Here is a 27,143-nt window from a genome sequence, read left to right as displayed (position 1 = left end):
GTGGTTGTCTAACAACCCATAAGTTTTGTGTACTTGGCAGAAATGAATATAGCCCTGCCCACAGTGTGCAGCATGTGGCTGTTGAATTTTTGGAAGGGGTTCCTGAGGAACAGGTATGTTAATGGCTTTCTATGGAGTCATGTAGGAAAACTGTGACAAAGTCAGGGCAGGAAACCTTCATTTTGCTTATCCTAATCTTTAACTTCTAGTGCAGGAATGTTCTCTGAAAGGCAATTTTGATAGTTGCTAAAGGAAGGGTGGTTGCTAAAGGAAGGGTGGTAGATTTACAGGGATAAAAAACTAACAGAATTTGGAAGATTATAGAAAGGAAATTATTTGTCTGCTGTGGCAGAAGGCTGCCATAAGAGCTATTACTTTTCTTAACAATAACATTTTAGTTTTCATGCTGACGTAGTACAGCATGGGGTAGGTTCTGTTTGGGTAGGTTCTTGGAATCCATTAATACTTCGTAATCCCCTTTCTTAATATACACTGTCTAACATTTAATACCTGGTGTAATTTCATTGAAAAGCCCCATCTTTCAAAGGCGGAAAAAAAAAAAAGAATACTTAATGCTCAAAGTGAATTCACCTTGAAGTGAATTAAATTCATTTTACCAAGTTGAAATGAATTTGTCTGTTACAGAAGCAGTTTCCATAAGTTACTGAGATGTTAGAAGGATTCTTTACTGCTCACTTGAACACAAAAAAATATAGTGAAGGAAGTGAACCTCATTTTGCAATCTTTTTAAATTTTGAGAAACTTCATGCAATTCCTGTGTATTCATTGCTCTTTTTTTTAGGTTTCCTCACTTTTGCCAACCTGAAGTTCCAAGCTTAGTTCTTTAGTACAAATATCGTGTACATTGATTTTGATTCTTCTTTCGCTTGGAGCACTAACATAGTAAAATTAAATACTTTTCACAATATTTATTTTGTAAGTTCAATATTGACAGAAATGTTATTAACAGCGGTAGTTCAACAGTCTGCTCTTTACTGTCTTATATGAGAAACTCATGCAGGACTGTGAATTTCGTGCTAAAATATGTCATTTGCTGCTTGCTTTGAAAGAAAATGAGGTCAAATCTTAGGGTGCGTGTGCTTCTAAATGCAAAAATAACCAATGTGCACAGCCTTAGCTGCTCTTTGTGAACAAGCTGGCGCCTGTAAGTTCAAATTATTTGTCTCAGATTAATGCCAAATTCCTTCTAGTGGATTTAGTTATGAATACTGTCATTAACTTGTTCAATTGATAGTAGCATAGATAGAAGTTTCTGGAGGAAAAGAAAGAAACAAAGAAAAAGTGCAGAAGGGAAGAAAAGATATATTTGTTGCTCTGTCTCAGGAGTTGCTACTGAAACAAATTAACTTTGTATTGTTTAAGACTAAAATGAGCTATATATCTGAGCATTCTGTATGGCATCTATGCAAGGGAGAATGAAGGAGCAAGATGACCTTATTTCAAAACAGCATAGCTTGTAGTTTTTGTTTTAATGATAGTTACTTTGATTTTAAACAGAGATAATACCTTATGAAAGGGGGGAGCAGTTTGAAACAACTGGACTGCCAATTTAGTGTGATTCCAGAATAATGTAAATTTTAGAATTTGTTCAGTAGAAATTAGATGTTTGAAATTACGAACAGGTGGATCAAATGTACAGTCCAATTTCATTAATACAGCATGATAAACTAGTAATAGCGTAAATGTTTCTTTTAGGGCAGGTTGCCATTTGTAAATGCCAACCGTGTGTTGGACTGATGTCAGGCTTGAAGCGTTAGGAGGAAGTTGTGAACTTCGTGATTGTGTGGTGTCATGGATGCAGAATGTGCCTCTTGCAGTAGGGATGCAGTATGCCTCAGCCATGAAATTCTGATATTTCTAATAGTTCCTACAAAAGTGCCTGAAATAGTCAATTAGCATAGCCAAAAGTAACATATGAAAAATCCTGAATCTTGTCTCCTGTTACTCAAAGTAGTGATTCTGTATGTTTTTATGCAGAAAAAAGTAGCAACTGCTGCCTGTCTTGTCATTCCAAAGGAAATCAGGTTGGTTCCCTTGTGTTTTAAGATCAAGAACAAATTATGTTTCTATTGGCACTACTGGGAGGGTTTTACGAAGTGAGGTTCAACTTTTTTTTCCAGGAAGTGATATGGACAGTCCGTATTCTCACCAATTTTCTCTGAAAATGTTTTCATCACACTATCACTGAGCAGAGACATTCCCTTTTTATCTGGAGGTCATCAGTGAAGTCAGTCCTTTGATGTAAATCAGTTCTGTGCTTGTGGAAGCCATGAAAACTTCTCTCTCTGATAGGTATCTGTCTCTGCCTCAGAGATATGTTTGAACATGTGCTTCCATCAGGATTATATCTTTTTTTTTTTTTTAATTTTTAGAGAGACACTAACTTTTTCCGATATTTGTTTTTTGTAAACTCATGACAAGTTGCTTATTCATCTACCAGTTGAAGAATAAAAATAATAATGCATCAGGAAGCAAAAGATTTGTCACAGTTCAGGAAAGAACTTGAAGAAATTCATTCTTTGACTTATGAAGAACAACCATTATATGTGACCTAGGTACCTTGCATTTCAGTTGTGCAACAGCAAAGGTTTTGTACACAAACTGCATGGGAGGGAGAGTTGCTGTTCTTGGTGGACTCCTTCCATAGTATGGTAATGGGACATGGGACTGAATCTTTGATCCTGGCATGTGTTGCAGTGAATGAGGTACAGGTTTGGCTTCTAGTGACTCCCTTTCTCATTGTCCCAGTGCTAGTTTAAATGCCTAATGCTCCCATCTGCATTTGGGAAAAGGTCATACCCTCACTTTAATTCAGAAGGCATGTTCTTGTAGCAGTAGGTATTTGAGTAAGAAATGAAAATCACATTCTTCCTTTAGGTCTGAAGAAGCTTCCCACAGTAAACAGAAAAAAAAAATAGGTTATTAAAGTAGGTATTTCTCAAGGAGAAATAAAGATTGGTTTAAAGATTCTGTAAAATGTTAACAGTATTCATGTATGTATTTAGAATCATAGAATCATAGAATCATAGAATATCCTGAGTTGGAAGGGACCCTTAAGGATCATCAAGTCCAACTCTCGACACCGCACGGGTCTACCCAAAAGTTCAGACCATGTGCCTAAGTTCACAGTCCAATCTCTTCTTAAATTCAGACAGGCTCGGTGCAGTGACCACTTCCCTGGGGAGCCTGTTCCAGTGTGCAACCACCCTCTCTGTGAAGAACCCCCTCCTGACGTCCAGCCTAAATTTCCCCTGCCTCAGCTTAACCCCGTTCCCGCGGGTCCTGTCACTAGTGTTAATGGAGAAAAGGTCTCCTGCCTCTTGACAACCCCTTACGAGGAAGTTGTAGACTGCGATGAGGTCTCCCCTCAGCCTCCTCTTCTCCAGGCTGAACAGGCCCAGTGACCTCAGCCGTTCCTCGTACGTCTTCCCCTCAAGGCCTTTCACCATCTTCGTAGCCCTCCTCTGGACACTTTCCAACAGTTTCATGTCCTTTTTATACTGTGGTGCCCAGAACTGCACACAGTACTCGAGGTGAGGCCGCACCAGCGCAGAGTAGAGCGGGACAATCACCTCCCTTGACCTACTAGCGATGCCGTTCTTGATGCACCCCAGGACACGATTGGCCCTCCTGGCTGCCAGGGCACACTGCTGGCTCATATTCAACTTGCTGTCTATCACGACCCCCAGATCCCTCTCTTCTAGGCTGTTCTCCAGCGTCTCATCGCCCAGTCTGTACATGCAGCCAGGGTTTCCCCGTCCCAGGTGCAGGACCCGGCACTTGCTCTTATTGAACTTCATGCGGTTGGTGATCGCCCAGCTCTCCAACCTGTCCAGATCCCTCTGCAAGGCCTTTACGCCCTCATTTGAGTCCACAACTCCTCCAAGTTTGGTGTCATCAGCAAACTTGCTCAAAATACCCTCTATTCCTACATCCAGATCATTTATAAAAATATTGAAAAGTACCGGTCCTAAAATGGAGCCTTGAGGGACCCCACTGGTGACCGCCCGCCAGCCTGACGCAGCTCCATTTACCATAACCCTTTGGGCCCTGCCCGTTAGCCAATTGCTCACCCATCGTATGATGTTTTTATTTAGCTGTATGGTGGACATTTTGTCCAGTAGGATCCTATGGGAAACCGTGTCAAAAGCCTTGCTGAAGTCCAAAAAAATCACATCAGCTGGTTTCCCTTGGTCCACCATACGGGTGATCTTATCATAAAAGGAAATCAGGTTAGTTAGGCAGGACCTACCCTTCACAAACCCATGCTGGCTGGGACCAATGACTGCTTTGTCCCCCAGGTGCGCCTCAATGAGTCCGAGAACCAACTTCTCCATGATTTTACCAGGCACTGACGTGAGACTGACAGGCCTGTAATTGCTAGGGTCTTCTTTCTGACCCTTCTTGAAAATTGGCACAACATTTGCCAGCTTCCAGTCTACAGGGACCTCTCCAAATTCCCAGGACCGTTGAAAAATAATTGATAGAGGTTCCGCGATGACATCCGCCAGCTCTTTCAGCACCCGGGGATGAATCCCATCCGGACCCATGGACTTGTAGGGATCCAGGTGGAGTAGCAAATCCCGCACATGTTCAGGGTCAGTTGGGAGTTTGTCATCCCCACCGTCCCGGTCCTCCAGCTCAGGGCACCCTGGGTCCCGAAGCCCATCATCGGCATTGAAGACAGAGGCAAAGAAGGCGTTAAGCGTCTCTGCTTTGCCTACGTCATCGTCTGTGAGGAGACCTTCCCTATCAAGGAGCGGCCCTATGTTTTCTTTAGTTCTCCTTTTTCCATTTACATATCTAAAAAAACCCTTTTTATTTTCTCTCACAGACACAGCCAGCTTCAACTCTAGCTGTGCTTTGGCCACTCGAACTTTCTCCCTACAAACACGAACAGCATCCCTGTATTCTTTCCATGACGCCTGGCCCTCCTTCCAGTAGCGAAACACTCTCTGTTTCCGCCTAATCTCCATTAGAACGTTCCTGGTCAGCCACGCCGGCCTCCTGCCCCGCCTGCCTGACTTGCGATATTTTGGAATTGCCTTATCTTGTGCTTTTTATTTACTTAAAGCTCACTGTGAAAAGTTGACAACCAGTATACTTTCACAGTAATGTGCTTTAATCTTATTTTGTTTATCACATCTGTCCAAGCATGTAATCTGTTGTAGTTTTTCTTTTGTCATGCATCTTATGAACTCATATTTGAGGGATGAAAAAAGCTGAAACCTTACCAAGAATAATTATGAGCAGTGATTAATAAACATAAATGTATTTATGGAGATATAACATTTGCAATATTTTTTAATGAGTTCATCAAACTTACTGACTCAATGTGCCACACACTTATAAAGGAAAGTGTCTGCTATGTCTGCTTGCTTTTTGGTTGTAAAACTGTAGCAAGAACTTTGAGAAGGAAAATATATTCTCCCGTCGGCTGAAGTTATGTTGAAAGAACATTCCGATTCTGGCAGAAAATCAGAGAAGATCTTATCTGGTAGGGAGTAAAACATGCTGGCTGGTAACTTTGCAGACACAATAGAGCACATCAGAGTAATACCATATAAAATGACTTTAAAAAGCTTTTAGAGGTTTTCAGCATGGCTGCCAGTTTCGCTGTGACTTTCACTGATGTTCCTTTTGTCCAGCTAACTTTTGTGTCTCCTTATTTCCCAGAAGAGACCTGGGTACTTCTGCCTAGAGCGAGCTCTCAACCTGGCTATGCTTGTGGCAGTTCCTAAGCAAACGGCTGCATGGGATGCACAAGTACAGAGAGGGAGGTGCCAACTTGGGAGGTTAGAGTAGGGAAAATCTCACTTCATGGGGAGTGACCTGATGGGAAGGGTCCTCTCTGTCTCTCTCTCTCCTAAGGTAGATGGAGACTGGATGGCAAGTGCTTGGGGCTGGCAGAGGGGTATGCACTGACATACACTCTGTGTGTGTGTGTGTATGTGTACACACACACGTATAATACATATGTAAATAATCCCTTAGAATCATCATATTATTTTGCACTTTTCCTTTGAAGTCTGTCTTCTGTTTCAGATCCAGGAGAGGATTTAAAGCTGAAAGGTAGTCTTCCCATTCCATGCCCAAGGTCTATTAGTGTCACTTGTAAGAGCTCGCCTGCAAACCTTGTTTTTCCAGTGTACATAGAGCAAGAAGTCTGAAATGGCACTGCTGCTATATTTTTGGAGGATGGTGAACTTTTGAAGAAAAGTTCTTGATCTAAGTGTAGGTTTTGTATGATGCCTTAAAGTACTTTTTTTTTTTTCCCTAGATTTTGTTAAAGTATGTGTTTATCCACTTGATTATTTATTTACTCTCAGTATTAACTATATCTGAACACTTTGACAACTGTCTACAAGTGTGATTGAGTGTTGTACAAGCAACAGTTTATTTCATATAGCAGACTTTTTTCAGGAAAAAAAAAAACAAAAACAAAAAGACAAACGCAAAGGAATTTAAATTATTATTCTACTTTAAAAGCATAATACTAAATGATTAATGAAAATGTTGACACTAGAAAACTGCCTTTCTGTAGTACAGTAAGTCCAGAAGTGTTTTGAACTGCTAGCAAGCTGTCAAGCGCTACAAAATGAAATAATTCTAGTTCTTGTGGGCTCTTATGTCACATTTGCTAAAAAGTGGTGCTGTCAACTACAGTAATAGTCAAGAGACAGCAGTGCTGACTCTGTTTACAGTGAAAAAGCTTAGTGTGCTTGATTGAAGGACATAAAAGAATTTATCCTCATAAGGATAAGAAGGACTTCAAAAGTGCACTGTCCTCTTGCATGCGGTTTTAACTCCAGGTTTTATCTGGCAGCAACTCTGCCTCTAAGAGTTGAAATTATTTGATAATGCAGTTTTTAACATTTAATGATGTGCTGTTCCCTACCTGATGATTTTCTTGTTGTTGTCATTGGACAAAATGATCTAAACAACAAACATGCTCAACAAGGTAAAAGGTACCCCAAGGCAAATTAGCTTGTAGCTTTGCCTATAATATATTTTGGTGTCTTGCCATGTTCAGTGGATTTGTTTTGTTACGCGAGTAGTATAAATCTGTACATTTTCTATGCATGTAATGATTTGCATAGCTAGTAAACTTATGACTAAATTTAGCATGTTCTAACAAAGTGGGGATGCAACAGGGCAGACTGTAACAGTGTTGTTGCTCTCTTGCCATAGAGTTCTTAACTTTAAACATTTCTTACTCTTGGAATGATGACTAAGGTAATATTCTGTGTATGTCCTGTGGTAAGTTGCACTGGCATGGAAATTGGGTGAGCACTGAAAAAGTAATTTTAAAAATTAAATTTAAAATGTGCGATGTGCCTAGAACTACTTTACTGAACCAGAAATGTACAGTGATACTCTACTGTTTTGTTTCTGGTTGTCCTTTGGAAGTGTAGAAGTTGCGGATCTCATCCCTTTGCACAGTTTGGTGGTATTTTATTAATTTATTAGGTGAAGAATTAACACTTCTCTCAGCTCCCATTTGCCTTCCCCCTTTTCAGTGAGCAATATCCAGCACTTAAGACTAGACAGCATATGCTACCTGAAGAAGATGCTGTCATATAAAAGTTCATGTTAACTTTCCGGAGCACTTTTGATTCCATGTGGGTTGTTAACAGCTCATCCTAATCTCGTGGTTAGAGTCCCTTTGAAACCTTTCTATTAAGCATTTGCTGCTTTAATTTGCTTTCTCAACTTAGTATACTGCCACCAGGCAGTGTAATTATAACTTCAGAAATAAAATGTCAAGGTTAAAAAACATTTTGACAAGATTAATTTTGTTAATCTTCCAGCCTGTCTCTGGTAACCAGAACTCCGGTATTTCTAATATTTTGTCATCATCTAGGGGTGACAGCATCCACCTGTCTTCTGAGAAACAGAGCATGCACACTCTCCTGCCTTCTTTCTTTCTGCTCTTTTAATGGAAGAGACAACAGGCTGTAAAATATGCAAAAGCTCTGGCTGCCACAGACTAAATAACAATGAGACAGTAATTTGCTTCAAATCATGCATTTTCAAAGAAGAAGACTTTTAAAGACTATCGAAGACTTCTAAATCAACACTGGTTAGTTAAACTCAGGATTTATAATCTGGTAGTGTTGTAGTTTGGAAAAGGTATTAATGAATAGACTGGTTTACTTGTCATTCTGTTTAAGTAAACATAAATAAATGAAAATATAGATAAAAGTGAGGGATTTTTCCTACAGCAGACTGCTAAACCTGAATAATTTTGTATATATTATATCTTTGCTGTATAGCCATAGGAGTACTCACATCTGTGTCTGAAGTAGTCATGAATTTTTGGTTTGGTTTTCTTTTAAATAAGTCCTTGCCAAAATGCATATTTATTTTTATTTCCCCCATTGTGATTGGGAGATAAATTGAAGACAAGGTGACAGAGGCTAGGGGTGTTGCTGGATGACTGTGGTTGTCTGTAATAATACCTGGGGTTTTACTGCTCTAGCTGATTTTTTTTTTTTTCCTTATCTTTCTGCAGCGTGGCCTCAAGTAGGCTGTGGGATACTTTTCCTTATATTTGGATGTATCAAATTTGGAGACAAGGACTTTTCCTTACAAATTCAAATCCTACTGGGGGAGTGATGAAGAGGGAAAGAACTCACTCACCTGTTTTTAAAGTCGGTTACCCCATGACCAGTAATTCCAAGTGTTTTGCAAGTCTCCTAAATGCAAAATTATTCTCCCTAAACACCATGATTCATGCTTTGCCGTAGATAAATGCTTGTTCCACTTGGCCAAAGTGCAGTTTATACTTCATTTTTACAAATTTCACCCATGGTTTGTGGGGTTTATCTTTCAGTACCATAGAGCCCTCAATTTAAAATGAAGAGAAAACCCTAATAAGAGCTGGTGATAGCTAAGTAACAGCTGTTGAGGCATGATTCAGCATCTCCCCCCTGCAATGGGCACTTGTATTCTTATGAGATTTCTGTCTACCCAGTATTTGCAAACTCCTCGATGAACACAGTGCTGGTGACCAGAATGCAGGAACTGCTGCACAGGGTGGGCTCTGGGGTTTTCCTGTGCTCATCTCTGGCATTGGCCAGCAGTGGATGCTATGGAGGAAAGCGCATCAGTCCTTATCATGATAAGTTACAAAGCATCTGCCTTTTGGTCAGACCCTTTCTATAATCTTCATCTGATAAGGTATGACATATGATCTGGTGTAAGAAAGGCTGTTTAATTATTTGTTTTTCCAGGTTTATAAAAACTGCACTTACTGGTCTCACAAGCGCATAACTTGCTTGGTGGCACACATGAAGCTAAATAAATGTATTCTACAGGGATTTACTTTGCTGTGTATGTTTGGCATAAATAAATCAGTTTTCAAGGATGGTGTTTATCAGTTCTTTCGGCAACAATTCCCATGTCCTAATGTAGCAGGTTGAAAAATAATGCTTGCTTATTTTAAATTAAAAAATGAAAATGCAAAAAAAGAAAATCCCCCAGCACCAAGAAAAGAAAGCAATTAATGATTGATAACTTCAGTAACAAAGTTGGGCATGGAAATAAAAGCCTTCCCACCCCCCCCCACCCCCCCCCAAAAAAAAAAAAAAAGACAAAAAAAAACACCCAACACAATGACATAGCTGTATAGTTATATCTTACTTGATAAAGATGAGATGACTGTTTCGAGGCTTTTGTTATGAGAAACTGAGAAACTTCTCTTTTTTTTCTTTTTTTTTTTTTTTTTTTTTTTTTTTTTTTTTTTTTTTAAAACTTGAGGCCATTCTCTTCCTGCCCACAGAAGCACCTGCAAACTCTCACTGCTATTGACTGTGTTCTTTTAAGTTTTGACTTCTCTCTGGAGTTGTATTTCAGATAGAAGAATTTTGAACAATATGACAGAAGCACTTGTCAAAATAAAATCCACATAGCATTCCTAAATCCTGAGTGTCTCTCATTCTCAGTGCACCAAAGCAACCTCACTGACATGAGGCTTACTGTAGGAGAAATGGCAATGCTGGTAGGAAGGCAGCACTACCATCGACGGTAGTCCTTTCTCTCTGTGTGGTGCTGGACAAGGTGGAGGGCATCCCGGCTGAAACGTGTAGAGGAGAATGGATGGAGGCATGAGGGAGATATAGGGAAAGAAAGGAAGGAGTGATGAGAATGTCTTAGAAATCTGTATTTCTGCACTTAAAATCATGTGTTGTATTTTGCATAATATATATTTCAAAGCAGAATTGTAGGTTTTCAAGTTATTAACAGATTTTAGACTTCTGTAAAACATAACTATGCTAAAATGTTATTTTAAGTGTATGTCACTTAAAAGTGTCAGTCATGTCCTGCCTTTTTTAAATACATGTTTTGTTTTTTTTTTAAGCAAACTTAAAGTCATAATCCCCACTAAGACTGAAATGCAATTCAATGTAAATGATTATCAGTTTCTTCTCATAGTCTAGTGGTAGACTATCAGAATTTTCACTGAACTCCTAATGCAGGAGGATATAAATATGTAGTTTATACCTAATATGACTATGAGCAGAAGTTCCTTAGTGTGCATCTGTTTAGACAGTTTTGACTGTTTCAGGCTTTATCTTCCTGGCACCTTTACACTTGGCTAATTCATGATTAGAAGGAAAAAAATGTGGGGAATGCTTGTGGAGATTTTTGAAGTGAGATCGTTGAGCTGCTGGCCACAAGCCAGAGGCCTGCTTAGCAGTGGGTCCCTGGATAAGGAATGTGAACATCATCTGCCTTCAGGATACCAGGCTGAGTGGGAGTGAGGCTTCTCTTCCACTTGGGCTGTTTAACTCTTTATTTGTGAGGAGATCTTTTTATTATTGTTATTATTGTAAACATACGCATGTGTTTAAAAAGCCTGTATATAAATAGGGATATACTTTGCATAGGTATTGGTAATAAAGCAGCTTTTACGACCAAAAAGAAATGTGGGTTTTGGCATGGAAGATAGTGTTTCTGGAAAAGTCCTTACAAGTAGAATGAAGCTGTGAAAGGCGCACTCAGCAGAGAGGAAGGATGCGGCCCACCAATGTCTCTCGGTACAAGAGCACAGTGACAGATCTGAGCACCGCGGCCGGCTGTGCAAGCACGAGCAATGCGCATATTAAGGGAAATATCCAGCTCTGGTCAGGCTCTGTGGTGACTGTAAGTGGCCTGGCTTCAGCCTCAACATCCAGATATGCTCTGTTGTGTGGCCAGAGTAATCTAATAGGCAGTGACCTTTAATTGTCCTTCAGCCTTGCAGCATCAGGCTGCAACTGTCATAGTGTGAGTATTAGCCAGTAACGTTCCTGTCATGAAGCTGGAGTCCGAGAACAGCAGGTCTTCGTTCTTCTTGTTAGTTGAGGTAGCTTTAATTGGGATCTGACAGTGTCCATAGAAAGATTTGTGCTAATTTAGCAGGTGCAAAACAGAGCAACATATCTAGTGCAGGGTGAGGAAGATTTACCTTCCTTTATAAAGAATATTTTATTGCTATCACTAAAGAAGTTGTGATATTTCTGCACTTGCTTGTATCTCAGAGTTCTCCGAAATGATTGTGAAAACTATCACTGCTGACTTTTTTTAATTTTTGTTTTTCCCCATTATCAGTGGTGAACAAGCCCTGATCCTGTATGCTACAGGAAGGTCAAATGGAAGTCTGTTTAGTGGTGTTGGATAAACTGGCAACTTGACTTGAGCTGTTCACTTTCAGGTGGTTTATTTAAATTGCCACCTGCGAAATATCTTGTTTCTGTACATGTGGACATGAAGACTGAGCGGGTATTGCTCAAGAAATAGATCTCTGCTTGCTCAGATGAAGAAAAATCAAGCCTGCAGCATTCCTGGAATTGGTTCTGAATACTTAATTGAAAAAAAAAAAAACAACAGTGGTTGATTACGTGCATAATGTTAATTGTAATTTTGCTCTGTTCAGACATAACTGATGCGTGACTTAATTTAGATGCATTTCTTTCCATATGAATGTAATGATTCTTAGCTAATGTATTTGTCACATGTATTTAGTTTCCCATGCTTAATGTATAACATCCAACTTGACAACTCCTGCACTTGTTGGTGAGTTTAAGCTCCTTAAATGTGCTGTGTAAGGTTGTTAAGCTGCTGTTTTTAACTTCTAACTACCTCACACTTTTGCAGTGTCCTGGTCTAGCTCTAGAAAAGTATTCCATGTGCAGGGGGGGAGTTGGGCAAAGAGGAAGGTGGTGAGAGATGGAACTGTGAATGTACGAGCTAGTAACGGGAGACGTAAACTCTGCTTCAAGCAGTTTGTGGAGTCTCCAGGCAAAATTCATTCCAGATCTCTCTGCAGGAGGGAGCAAACACAATTCATTCCAATGTTTACTGGAAACTCTAATTATTCCAAAGCCCTGTATAAGGAAATTGTGTGAACAACCTGCAAGAGCAGATGACGGGCTTTTTAAAATAAGTTGCTGGACACTGTAGTCAGGAAAGGCAAATTTACATCCAGTATTTGTGAATGATACCAAATTTTTGTGTAGGCTGGTGATAGTACTCCCAGCCATACAAAGTCCTATCATCTGTGGTGAAAGCAAAACACAAAGTGTGAACGTTTAATGTTGATTTGTGTCAGTCTAAATGAACTCTACTTCACAGTGGAGGCTTTGGGAAGCATGAAGATGGAGTCAGCTTTTTCTGGAGGCTGTTCAGAGCCTGGTGTAAGTCTACCATTTGTCCTACTTTCAAATCTTTCTTCCAGAACCTGATGGTGCTGAACAGAGAGAAACATAAGGAAGAGAGATCAGAATCTTTTTCACTTGAGTAATTCAATAACTTTTTGCGTACTTGATGGAAATCATTCCCAATGATCATTCCCATGGGGGACATCAGGGGACTGGTGCTTCAGTCAGAGTAGGAACTGTCCTTTTGGTTCTCTGTCCATATGTGCAAGGTTTCAGAGCTTTGTTAGGCAATCAGATATGTGTGGTGCTCTTCTCAACATCTTTATTTTACTAACTGCAAAATGCTTCTCATAAACTTCAACTGTAAAGAATTTTCATAGATGTTGCCTTATTCTACTCCTGGAAAGCCTTCAAGCCTTTCCAAAAGGATGTTTTTGGAGCAGTCTCTGTATTGCACACAAAGTGACAACATGTTTAAAATACCTTGCTCTTTTCCCCAGACACTGATGAGCATGAGCAGTCAGGCGACTTAGCGTGTCTGAGAATGGCAGTCTGGAATAGGAACAATGGGACTGCTGGCTCCTGCTGCCACCTTGTTTGTTTGCAGCTAGAACAGGCAGTTGACTTATTTTCTTAATTTGGAATGCAGAACAGAAGACTGGAAAACTGCAAATGCTGATTGTGTAACTTCTCCAAGAGTAATCCTTTCAACTGTTGTCAGTCATTCCAAGGTTTATCTTTATGTTCCATGTAAATTGTTGTCATTTTGAAGTAACACAAGTAAAGGACTTGAACATCTCTTGACAGTTTCTGATGTTCTCTTAAAAAATAAAAATAAATTAAAAAATGTGAGTACAGTTTTGGGGAGCAAATTCGTGATATGCTCCCAAAAATACACATACACATTTTATATGGAAGTGTTAAATTCTCTTCACTTTAGGTTGCCATTCAAGCCATTTTTTTTTCACGTTCCTCCTCCAGCTCTTCATTTTTTGACAAACATTTATTTTTTCATAATTTTCATAATTTATATTTTCACAATGAAATACATGGAATAAAATTCTGAAATTCAATTCTAAGTGTTGACTGTCTGTATGGCGTAGATATTTATTTTTTTCTAGAAGAAAATATGAGTTAAGAAGATGCTTTAAGCCCTGCAAAGTTCAAGTATTGTGGTCAAGATTTGATGAAAACTTTGCATATATTTTCAATCACAAGAGCTTTAGAAAATACAACTTTATTTCAGAAGTACAATTTTCTGGCATAGGTTTTGTGAAATTGTTTTCCTCCTTTATGCATTTTCTATTTCGTCATATAAAGACGACTTATTTGGATGAGTTGCTTAGGCTTTTTATCCTGAAAGTGTTATTTGCTGACAAAATTGTAGAAAACATAGTTAGTAAAAGATGAGTGTTAAGGATAAAATATGTAGGTCAGCCTGGATGAAGTGGGCATGACTACCATCTGTTAAGAAATCAGCTTTCAATAGTATGTTTCCTGATGCTTCATTTTATTAAAAAAAAAAAAAAAAAAAAAAACTTCAAAAATAATTTTATTATTAAAAAAAAAAGCCTTTTAGCTCCTTCTATTAAGAAGAAATTGCTTCTTTATTCACATTTTTCAGAAATTCATTAAGTGCATTATATGAAAAATTGTGGACAATGTCTTAAGTATGCCAGGATGCACCTTATGCTGCACTACTCATAATTAACCGCAGGTTTAATTTGTTTTTGTGTTGTAAGCAGTGGTGGTTTTAGAAAAAACGGTACCAACTGCCAGCATTTTAGAAACAAACACAAAAAGGGTGAGAGGCTGGGAGAAGAGAGTAGAGAGAGAGAGGAGGTGAAGAACAATAGTGGTGGCACTCTTCCACTACAAAGAAGTTTAAGGGGAATCTGCATCAGTTGTAAACACGTCTGTTTATTGCTGCTTTTATAGCCTATAATTAAAATCTAGGCTGTTCAGCTGTAGTTCAAGTACAACCAACCTCAAAAATGCTATGAAGCAACCAAGATGCTAGACTGCACACACATTATGAAACTCTGCACGTTGTCTGCTGTCTTTGTATCCTGTTTAGTGACTGGAACTGAAGTGAAAAATGAACGTACTCATTAGAAGTAATAAATATGGATTGTTAAGCTGTAGCACCCTTTCACTAAGCTTAAATCAAATTCTTTGTAAGTTATTCATTTCTTTCATGTTGCGGAGGCATCGTAATTAAAAACTCCAATCTTTTAAACCTCTAAAAATGCTTGAGAATGGGATTGAAGCTTTTTTTAATTTTTTAATCTTGTGGAATTTCTTTCATTTTTTAATTAAATTCAAATAGATACGCAGTCGGTAGCACTAACTTGAATCTAAATGTAAGATTAGGGACATAGTATCTCTTCTAGCTTGATCTGGACCAGTTGAAAGTAACACTGCTTCCACTTTTTTCATTGCTGCCCTTAAGCTGGAGAGTGCCATGCCTGCATTTTGGTGAACAAAGTACGTGAACTATTTGCTGTGTCAACTGACTTGACACTGAAGTGGATTAAGGAAGTTTCCTATGATTTTACTTATTTATAAATTTTTGGGTGGAGGGGAATACTTATCTCCAGTGAAAGGGCAGTAACAAGTTTCTTGGGAGCAAGAATATCTTAAGCTGCTTTGGCTGTTTTCAAAGTGTGTACGAGTTTAATGAATTTGAGCTCCAGTTCCTCACTGGAGGCACCAAGCTGCTGCTGAGAGCCAGGGAGGTCCTCAGTAGTTTTATATTAACTATTAACTTTATTGCGGAGGGATGCCATATTTTATATTGGGATGCCATACTGTTGTTGAATGGTATAAACAAGCTCGGTACATTAAAACTCTATACATCTTCCTTCTGCTGGGCTGTCTGTAATAACGCTAAATTATTCACCAAGTCGTAATTGAAGCTTTCCTTTCTGGCCAATCTCCTAATTTGCTTTTAGGTTTTGTTCTGTTGTAGCTCTGCAGTGGTACAACAAGAACTGATGTGAAAGCACTTACTCTGAAATGGGCCTTTTGTTCTTCCCTAGCATGGCTGCTTCATCTATAGCTTTGGGTTCGCTTTTATTACTTTTTTTCCCACAGGGTCAGAAGTTCTTTGCCAGCTCTGTCTGAATAGAGCCTTTAAGGTAACCCTAGCTGGATTCCAGTCCTTCAGCAATTGAGAACTTGAGGAAGTAGTGGTCATTGTGGGGACTTGGATCATTTAAGTTGGGGAGATCCCTTTTAATTATTACTTTCTTGGTCAGGACATAAGAACATCAGACTAGCTTATCAGTTTATCTCTAGCCTGAGTCATCTCTTGCTGACCCAGCTATTGCAATTGATTCTTTCCCCCTTTTTTTTTTTTTTTTTTTTTTTTTTTTTTTCCATTTTGGAAAAACACCACATCTAATCATTCAGTTTTATAATCAATGTTCCTATATGTTGTGTCTCTGCTTCTAAGTCTCTTTCAGTTCATGTTTATCTTATGCCAGAAGGATAATGTTGCAGAAAACCTGATCTGTGGAGTCTCTTTCCTAGTTCGCATTGTCCAGGTGTTTGTTACAGTCATACATATCAATGGATTTAAGACTAACTGTGATATGTATGTGTCTTCCAAGAGGATGATCCACTCTGTCAGCAGCTGCTTCTCATTGTTCGTGTTACCTGCATACAGGTACATGAAGTCTTTCCCACCACAAGGACAGCTTCAGGAATTGTTCCGTCTGTCCTCAAGGAGCTCCAGTGCAAGACTTAACATATTTCTTTTAAATAAGAATTAAACATTTCTATGTACATTTTTTAATAGTATTTACATTTTTTTTCTTACCTATTGGTATCAATAACAAAAATACTTAGCACTCATAGCACTAATTGTCCTCATCACACCTTGTGAGTGGTGTTTCTTGCAACACTTCTCTAAAGTGTCAAGGTTTGTTTACATATTTCCAGTTCAGAAGCACAACATAGGGAAGTTAGTGGCCCTCAGCCTAAAAAGATGTAAGAGAAAGTTAACGCTGATGCATTTAAAACTACTTGTTCTTTGGTCAAAATACTACACATCTCTTTTTCAAGTTTCAAATTATCTTAATATGAAAAACAATCTGTGAAGACCTAATCTATATGTAAGCATTAAAGGAAACAGTGTCTGTCTGCATCAATTTGTAAATGCTAGTGTTATAAAGTACACTAAAAGAGGTGTATTGGAGCGGATTTAGAGACCAGAAGCCTACAAAGATACGGCAAATCGGTCAAGAAATATGATGTTTCCATAATCCACGGTCACTGCACTTTGTAAAGCATGTAAACAAATTTCTATGCATCTGGGGAAAAACTGAATCTTGTTACCATGCTCATTAAAATTAATGAGATTTAAATTTTGAGCTAATAGCCCTGCTTTATAAAGGATAACACTAAACATTCTCAAGAGGAAGTGTTGTTTCCCCTGCAACTTTATTTAGAAATTGTGCTATACGCTACACGTACATGACAGTTCATCTCTATCATGGAAAAAAATAGGTATCTGCAAGGGGAAAAAAAAAAGATTTTTTTTAGAAAGTATATGATGAAGTGTGAAAATTAAAACATCACATCAAAGAGAACAGAGCAGGCATGTTGGATCCTGCCACTCTTTCAGGAACACATCTAACTTTCCAGATAAGATTAAAGGATCTCTGGGTTGTGTCTGCTGTTCTTACATACTCCATGACATTTTTCTTCAGGCTTTGGTAAGAATTGTACCTGGGCTGCAGAAACCCTTCTTCCAATAGTCCTTTATACTGTTCTGCATGAAACAGGTGATTGGATTGGGGTTTGTTTCTCTGTAGTTAAACCAAGTCAGCTGGTCTAATAAAATACGTTGCTTGACGTCAGCCTTGGTAGATTTATGCATCTCACAACATTATGCAGCTGATCAGGTCACGAAGAGCCAGTCTGGTACAAAGTTATATGGATGCCTTCAGTGATTTTAAAGGAAAGTGATGTCTTTTTCTTGATGTACAGACAGTGCTGTCTTAAGATCTTGAATTGCTACACGCTGGCAGACTGACAGCTATTTCCACCAGAAGGCATTGACTTCCAGAACATTGTGCCTATCAAAACTGAATCGAGGAAAACAAATAGTGTGCATTGCAGTAACATTTTAGCAATAATGAGTATTAAAAAAAAAAAAAAAGAAAAAGAAAAAGAAAAAAAAAAGGATTAAGCCTTGGCATATCTTTGTTTCGGTGAACAAAGCAAAGCTTTAAATAGCAATAGATAACAGAAAAATGAAAGCCAACCATGCTCGTGCCAAAGCTCTGATGATGGTAAGTGTTTCCACTCATACCAACCCTGGGACATTCTCATTAGCAGATGATTCTCTCAAGGTTTTTAGTACAGACTGTGAAATGACACTGTATGCCTGTTCTTTTCCTGACTGAAAATGAAAAGCCTTCTTCTCTCTTCTATTGCTTGATCATCCTTTGTCTTTTGGCTTGTAAAGTCTTCTCTGGATGAATAGGACGTCCATTGCAAACAGTCCCACTGCTTCTTTATTGCTTGAGGTTGACAGCCCTCACTGTGCCCACGAGCAGCGCTGTACTCCCAGCATTGGATTTGATCACAGCTTGGTAGCTCCAACTTTCTGGACAGGGAGACTGTGGACCCCTCTGTTCCAGCATCACAAAGCAGGTGCTGTGGTCCCTGGGTTTGGGGCTTCTCTGTCATGTGTGTGAGGTGTACTCAGAGCTGGTAGGGGGTTATCTGGGACCCTGGTCCTTCTGGTAGCTTATGATAAGGAGCACAGAGCTGCCAGCCTGTCCCTTGGTAAGGCTCTTTCCAAAAGGGGACAGGGGAGAAGAGGAATGAATTATTTAGTACCCAACTGTGAGCTAAGTCAGTCCTATTTAGCTGTGTGTTCTCATTCTCACCCGTGATTAAAAGTTGGATTGAAAAGGTGGTATGACAGCTAAACAATTAACATTATAATGCTGCCATTACTAATGGATTTTTTTAAATCTCTAGCCACAAAGATTATTAACCTATCTGTCCGTGATACATATGTAGCAAATTTCATACAAATGTAATCTATCTCATCTCTGGGGGAAGGGGGCAACAGTGTCAAGATTATGCATTTAAAATTAATCACGTCACATGTAGTGTTAAAGTCAATTTCTATGGTAGATGTGAGGGCAAGGTGGTATTTTTATGTATACTTACATTTTAGGATGCATAATGACCTACTTCTAAATTTATATAAGATCTTTCTAGTACAAGGGACTGAATTATTTGTCCCAAGGGTTAGTGAAACAGTAGATACTTGCTTTGCTCCAGGAACATCTGACTAGACTTGACAACGAACCATGTTCTTCTTTGGTGTCTTATTTGGGATGTACTGTAGTGGATTGTCTCTGGGTGGTTAGTTGTGTGGGTTTTCTTGTTGTTTTGTTTTGTTTTCTGTGTGCTTAGAACACAGGATTTTTTTTCATTAAGTGATGAATATTATACATGAAAAGTAATCTGGTGTTAAATGCAGGATGTTTGTTGTTTGTCTGGTGTTTTTTTTTTTTTTTTTGTTTGTTTGTTTTGTTTTGTTTTTTTCTCCCTTTTCTACCTTCTGTCTCTCTTGATTAAACAAGTAGGACAGTTTTGTTTGAACTAAATTTTCCTCTCTTGGGTCATTGCAATAGCATGATTTAATTACTACAGCAGCCTCCTTAAGAAAGTAGACTAGATAGAAGTAACGGTTTCTTTGCATCACAGAGTACTTCGGAGAGTAAGTAGCACATGTCCATGGCCAACAAAAGCATCTGCTCAACAGAGGCTGTGATTTGGATGGTATCTATAAATAATTTTATAATGCTTATAATTTTTTTTTCTTTAGCCAGATGAGACTGTTGGATATAATAAAGCTGACAATTTGAAGTATAACAGAGAAAGCCATGAAAGCATTACTTGGAAAAAACTGTTGCTGTGTTTATCCAGGTGGACATGAGTGAATGTAACTTAATAATTTTATAATAGCTGTAGAGCTAAGGTCTCAGTATTGATTCTTTTTTAATTCTGTGAAAGTCACTCAATGTTGCTTGTAACTCTTACTTTGGATTGCTCAGTCTTGCACTGGCTGTGTCCACATGACTTTCATCAGGCTTTTCATTGTTCCCATTCTTCTAGTCACAAAATTTCAATTGACTACAGTTACGGGGTGAGACGTACACTTTCCGTTTCACTGCTCAAATTCTCTCTACAGTGATTTTTCACTGCTGAATCAGCTCTGAAACAGCTGTTAAGTCTTTTTCTTCCAAAGCCATAACAAAAACAATCACATAATGTTGATTTGATGCTGCAGTTTTTCCAGATTTTTCTAAATTCATGCCTTTCTATTGTGAGATGTGGGATTTTGCTGTATGCTTATTGCTTTGAGAATTGCTAGAGATGAATTGTGATACTGAGGAGCTGTTTTGAGCCAATGCAGTTGTAAAGGTTTGAGGACAATGAGGACAAGTTAGGATGGTACTCTTTTGTTTTTTATTTTTTAACAGGTCTTCCTGTTGTACATATTGTCGTATACCTATTATTTGTTTTGATTGATTTAGAATGATAAGGCTCCTGGTAACAGATGATAAGTAAAGATAAGTACTGCTTATGGGTTTAGGACACAATAGCTATAAATAATATTGGATGCTAATGTTTTCTTACTTCTATAAAACGGTGAGGTGATTTGCAGAAGTACTCTTGGCCTACTTTTGCTGTTTTTGACTTAATAGAGAAGAATTAGGCCAATACTTAGCAGTTGTGACAATTCTTCTCCTAAATTTATTTCGATTTGCCTCAGCCTCATGCCTTTAAATTGTTTTTTTTGGAGGAGACAGAGGTAGTTGGTAGTGCGTGCTTCTGAGGAAAGATGGGAGCAAACATACTTAGTTCTGAGGCTCTCCTGTGGCAAGAGGAAAAGCAGAAAGTTTTGAACCTGAAGTAATTGGATCATGTTTACCTCAAACCATGAGAGCCTGCTGCAATTTTAGCTTAGTTAGCACAATTCTGTTTTTTGTGCCTGCCTTAAAGTCTTAATTGCTCATGTACCATTGTAACCTTACGGGCTGCAGGTAATGTAAAATATGAGTCACCCTAGAGAAGTTCAATCACTGCTGTTGGCAGCCAGAATACAAGTCTACTTGGGATGCAGGATCAGTGTTTTCACACCCTTATGGAAGCATAAGTTGGTAGTTGTTGAAGGGCAACCATGTTTTCCTCTCTTCTTCCTGAGCTTGAAGAGAATTTTAAAAAAGGAGCACAAAGCAGTTGCTGGAGGATGCAGCAGTTTTGACAGATGGGTTGGAGCCATATTCAGTATTCACTTACAGTTTCACGTTCAGATCTGGAATTCTCGAGGTAATAACTTGAATTACTGGGAAACATTATTGAAACATTAATAAAAGACTTCAGACAGAGGGCACACATCATTCCTGCCTTCTTCAGAGCTGGTAACAAAAGCCTTTTCTTAAGTCCATGTAGCAAATTAGTTTGAAGGAATACAAAAAAATTGGAAAGCCCTATTTTGGAAGTAAACCTCAGAATATTCAGAATACAAGGTGGTCTTTGTCACATGTATCCTTCCAGCCTCCTGCCTCTTAAGCACCTTGGGTTAGGTGGTGGAGTCATCTTCAACTCATTTGAGTTCTGGAAAAGTGCCCATCTTTTTGCTTCCTACATAACAATTGCCAAAGGAGATCTGGAGCTCTTATTTGTGTGCCCAAAGTTAAGTGGTGTAAGTCTGTGTCTAGACCATATCGGCATTAGCAAGGAGAGCAGTGCAGTAAAAGTGGACCTCTGAGTGAATCAGGTAATGGCGAGGTTCCCGCATCCACACCAGGATGGGACCAGTCAGGATGAGCTCCAGTTTGGTGCCACAGCTCAGTGAGCACTGGCTGTGCTCCTGGAGCATGCCTTCTGCTTTCACTTCATCCAAAGGGGATTTGGTGTCCATGCTCCACGACTGTCCTGCAGAGCTACCCAAATTGTGGTCAGAAGGGGTGATCAGGAGATTTGCAGAGGAAGTGTACTTCTAATCTGTGCTAAAATGCAAATGTGGGCACACCTTAATTTCCTTTAGGCTCCACACAGAAAAAAAGAAAGCTGATGGAAAGGTCCTTTTGATTACATGGCTTCTTTTTTTGTATTAAAATCAGAGAGGCCTCCAGTTTGTTTTTCCATTTTCTGAAGCTTCCAGGGTGTCATGACCATTGCGCTGTGTTCAGATGGGTAAAGGGTATCACATAATTTCCATCTGGCATGTCCTGGGGGATATGCTCTCAAGATAATGATGACAGTAACTTTAAGTGCATTTTGCTGCAAATTAAGCCTGTTTTCTTGTCATGAACTTTGCCAATCTTTGCCAAAATGCCAGGTAGTGAACAATGAAAGCCAAGTGGTAAAATGGTTGTTTTAGACACCAAGCAGTGAAGAGGACTGCATGGCTACCTGAGTGAACAGTGAACATCAGTAAAACACTTGGTGCATGGCACTTTCAAGGCAGTATCTGAACTGAGTTTACATGAAGAAAATTTATGTTCCTATCATGTTTGACATCTACTTCTTAACAGGGATGTTACCATTAAACTGTTTTACTAAATGCACCTTGAAACTGATTAATAAAGTTGTGCTTTATGCTTACTCAATAGTTTAAACCTGTTAAAAGTGCTAGTCCTTGGTGAAGTGACACAAAGAAATTTGTCTTCTGGCTAGGAAGAGTCTATACCTTCTCCAAACTGCACTAGTCCTATTCTCAGCAGTAATTTCAGTGCAAAACTGGTGCGCAAGGCCCAGTTCACATCACTGTGCTGTTGTGTTTTTCTTAGGCTCTTGCATTGTACTCTCTGGTTTTGTATTTATCGGATGGTTACTGGAAACGATTGCCAACTGACTCACCAGTGAAACAGCCTCAGCAGAGCTTGCTTTTTCATCTGACTTCTGGAGACTGGGACTGTTTCATTAGTGTTGTTTAGGATAGATTTGCTCTGGGGGTAATTAAGTATTTCTAAATAGATAAGATCAAGCCATACAGCAGAAGAGGCACTATACACTGGAACTGGTCTTTGTTCAGAAGTTGGATGCTTCAGACCAGAGCAGTTAGAAGCAAGGCTTTCTGAAGTGCCGGCTTGTTGTTATCTTAAATGCGGCACCTGTTTGTCACGGTGGTTTTGTTTGCTTGTTGTTTGTTTTGTGTTTTAAGGGAAACTATAATTTCTAAAACAAAACATTTTACTAGGGATCTTAAAATGCTGTTTCTCTCAGCATGGGCTTTTGTGCCTCTTCAGGAGAAGAAAAATTAATGGAAAACTTCAATAACCAGAGAGCCTAGTTCAGGACACTTGTGACAGTGTGAGCGATTAAGCAGGTTGTGAAGTAATGCCTCCCTATTCCAGCAATTAATTTTCTCTTCTCTGTGGAAATGTCTTTACCTTCCTAGGTTCTTGCACCGTTCCTCATGTGCAGATTTTTTGCCCAAGACAATAAAATCTGAAGCGACAGACAATTCACAAAGCTGCTCCGTCACCCCAAGTTTTGGAAAGCATCACCCTTTTGTTACGTCCTCTGTTCAATTTAAAAACAAAAATGCAGTTACCATGACAACTCTTGCCCACACTGGAAATCCGTTATTGGGAGTTTCTGGCATGGGTTTTATTTGCATATGCTGCAAACTGCACTGTTATTAAACAGACTGTTGACTGTTCTTCCAGTCACTGACTTGGACAACTGATGTGACAGTAGTCACAACTTTCTTCTGGTTTCAGGTAAGATGCTCATGCACAGCTTTATATAGCTGAATTTGCATGCTCTCTACTTGTGTATATTATATGTTATATATGGTCTTTTTTCTTACAATCTGAAGCCATGCTTACTTGTTTAAATCATCAAAGAACTTGAAAAAAAAGTATTTTTTCAGTTGCTGTCCTTTTTGTAAGATATTTAGTTAGATGCTTTCTCATTTTGAGAATATTTTGATCCTTTTTTCATAAATATTTAGTATACTCTGTGTCTTCGTTAGTTGTCTTTGTTATTATTATTATGAATTTAAGTCTTTAAAATGATTCTTTGTACTGTACTTTGTCTTCTGCATAAATCATGACAATTAAAGTATGCATTTAGGACCCAAAATTCTTGATGGTCTTGTTTGATCCTTGAAAATCTATCTTAAAGTGACTGTTGAATATATTTCTAGTAGTGTACAGTAATGCGGTCAGCTTGTATTACCAAAGGCTGTATTATGATTCATGTTACTGGATGGCAGTAAACGATCATATCTGATAAACTCAGCTTTTTGTTTTTTCTTTTAGGAATTTCCATGGGATGCAGATCATGCCACTGGAATGCATTTGAGTAAACGATGAGTTCTGTATTTCTCAGGAGTCTTCCAATACCTTTGCTTAATTACCTTTTAATGGTGTTCTAAGTGAGCTGATGTGAAACGAATGGTCTTGGATCATGAGTGAAGAAAAAAGCTTTGGTGTATCTCAGAAAATGCTGTCTCCTTCAAGAAGTACTAGCAGCTGCTCCTCCAAGCAGGGAAGTCGACAGGTAATACAAATGCTTTGTAACCAAACTGAAAGCGTTAGCAAAACTGGGTGTTACTTTTGCTTATGAATACCAGTGAATCTCTTAAATTCTGTTTTCCTGTTGATTGTTTTATTTTATCACTTCTTTGGCTTCCTCACCCTCTTCTTTTTTTTTTTTTTTTGTCTGTAGTAGGATCTTCTTTTCAGTCAAATGCAGTTATACATGTTATACAAAGATTTATTTGTAAAATAATGTGTATATATATACATATATAACTTGCCTGAATTGCAAGCACTTGTAAAATTGAATTCTATCACATCGTATGTACGGTGTCTTTATAGTGAAATATTGCTGCTGTGGAGTCTTGATCTCAGTGGTTTGATCTTGAAATCCCAAATCTTCCTTAGAAGATACCGCTTCTGTGGTAGAATATTGGGCAACTGCTCTGCTTATTTCAAGTTTCCAGGGAAAGATGTGAGTGCGTGTGTGAAAGAGAATGCATTTTTCTGAAACTTGACATAGGGCCTCTTTGACATTAAAATGTGCCTGTGAATGCCTCTGTGCCTGTTGCTGCTGTAGACATGTAGTTAAGAAAATACATATTTGTGTAACATGATGCATCTGGATACCTAATGCTATATGAAACATCAAACCACACTTTGCCTTCTGCAGAAGTGATCATTTAAGCTGTTCTTTCAGCCTTACAGTTTTAAAAGACCTGACTGGGAGTGTTTGTACTTGATGAGTAAGACTGCTTAAGACAGCTTTTGTTAGTGGGCAAGAAACATTGACCAGTAGCTGTGCTGAAAATTAAGTTTAAACACACTGAAACCATGCCTGTAAAATGATGAGCAATATGCTCAACATAAACTTTTATTTGTACAGATGCTAGTTTAGTGGAGCTCTTGGAGCTGCTTCAGGTTGAAAATTTAATTGGAACTGAGCATCCAAATCCCCTGAAAGCTTTGGAGTCCTCAGCTGTGTGTTGAAAAAGCACCTGCTTTTCTGGGACTTATGTCCCTGCCTGTACAATTGGCAAGGTGGACAAATCTCTGAGCAATTTGTGCATTTTAAAATGCTGTGCTTGTAAGAAATGCTGTGCGTTTCTAGTACACTAAGTATGGAAATCTTTGCTTTCAGGACACTTTTTGTTTTCCTTCAACATTATTTTTTATATCCTCAGTATGAGATTACCTTTAAAAGCATAATTTAAAACATTTTGTATTGTCTGTTCCAGCAGCTCATGTCAATCAAGTGTTTCGTATAGTATTTCAATAATAAGATTTACATGAGCATGACTAAATCCACTGGTGCTTTACATAGCCAGTAAAATCAGCCATACTTATCCAGGAGGAATTTATGCAAAAAACTCACTGCCATTTAACATGACCAAATCAGTTGGCTAGCTGAGGCTTTTGATATTATTGTCAGTGGATCCCATTTCTTAACCATTTTATTCTCACCTGCTCTCTTTTGGAGAAAGGAAATAAATCAGTAAAGTTTAATATCACCTTGTCTGCACCTACTTTTTTAGTCTTTGATCACCTGTACAAAAATCAAGGTATATCTGACAAAGGTGAGAGATGCAGCTTTCTGTTTTATTTGTATTCCTGGTGCATCCATGTTCATTCAATATAGTCAGGCAGATGGTAAGTTGCCTCATACACCTATCAGGTCAAGCTGAACGGAGATATAAAGTAGGTTGTTGCTCAATCTATATTGAAGGCAGTACAGTCTATAATCATAATAATTCATCATAATATGAGGCATAGTGATAAATATCTCCACTTTGATTAATGTTTCACTATTAAACCTTTCATGGTCACTCATGGCAGTACCAAGTAAAAGAATGCATCTGCATCTAGAGAATGTAAAAGAGTCGAGTGACTTCTCCATGTTTTCAGGAAGTGTTAATGAGAGAGGCAAGCCCTCGAAAGTTGGGGGCAGTTTGCATGACTTGTTATGTGCTGAGACATAATCACTAAGCAAGACTAAAATTTCTTCTTCCTTACTTTTCATATATAGTCTGAAAATATAGAAAAACATTTTTTCAGAAATTAGTTATTCATTTTAAGGTGTTTGTCATTTTATTTTTTATAAGAGAGACTTCTAATATTAGGGAATTCCTTAATACTTTCTCTACTCTCTTCTTTACCAAGTGTAATATCTTCCTAAGTTATCCTGTAACTTTGTTTGCATTGGCCAAAGTGATCAAGAGGTCTACAAAGTAGCTAAGTTTACAATGTTACTCCTGTTTAACACATTGTGGAAGTTTAAATCATTTTGCCATATGCTCTGCAAAATGTGGATTGTTGATTTTGGTATTACTTTGTTTATCTTCCAGCTCTATGGGAGGCTTCTTACTCTTTGTTCCAACGTTTGTGCCCCTTCCAGCCACCTTCAGAACTATATTTTTTGCTTGCAACAGATCTGTCTGGATGCATTTTTCTGTGCTGCTGATCTGACATGGCAACTCTTTTAATCTGATTAAGTAAACAAACAAACAAACAAACAAACAAAAAAACTCTGGACAGCACAGAAGGAAGGGATTGAGACAGTTTTTGTTTGTTTTTCCCATAAATAGTGAGATCTGAGTTCTGAGTCTCTTTGTTTTCCTAGTCACAAACTCTGTTGCAAGTAGACACTGGCACCATGTAATAAGCAGCTCAAGACTGGGACGTGGAACCACAATAGTGTAAGGCTACCACTGGGGCTCCTGTGACTGCTAAAATTTAGTTATTACTCCTCACGGAACAACATGTGCCAGTGGTATGGAGGATAAATGGAGTCCCATGGTGCAGAGGTAGGCCACCATGCCAGAAGCGTTGACTTGAAGTAGGGCCGCAGGACTTTGAGGGGCCTGCTCCTTCCTTTGCTAAACTTGGTGCCCTTTTTCTGCCAGATGCAATACATTTGCAGTGTGAACTGCAGACACCAACAGTTAATGGT

The 27,143-nt window shown here is 38.7% G+C and overlaps 1 protein-coding gene across 7 annotated transcripts in view; it reads left to right on the top strand.

The window, feature by feature from the left end:
- Positions 1–27,143, top strand: part of OSBPL3 (oxysterol binding protein like 3) — a 94,093-nt gene that overhangs the window by 20,601 nt on the left and 46,349 nt on the right. For all 7 annotated transcript variants that reach the window (XM_082752536.1, XM_082752541.1, XM_082752539.1 and 4 more), the window contains 2 exons: positions 23,107–23,431; positions 23,975–24,215. In XM_082752536.1, coding sequence (XP_082608662.1) covers positions 24,123–24,215 — 93 coding nt within the window. In that variant the 5' untranslated portion in view covers positions 23,107–23,431; positions 23,975–24,122. The remainder of the gene's footprint in view (positions 1–23,106; positions 23,432–23,974; positions 24,216–27,143) is intronic.

Source organism: Aythya marila (genome assembly GCF_965140915.1).
Source record: "Aythya marila genome assembly, chromosome: 2".
NCBI classification, from domain to species: Eukaryota; Metazoa; Chordata; class Aves; order Anseriformes; family Anatidae; genus Aythya; species Aythya marila.
The sequence above is the reverse complement of the archived record's forward strand: the minus strand, read 5'-3'. Positions and strand labels throughout refer to the sequence as shown.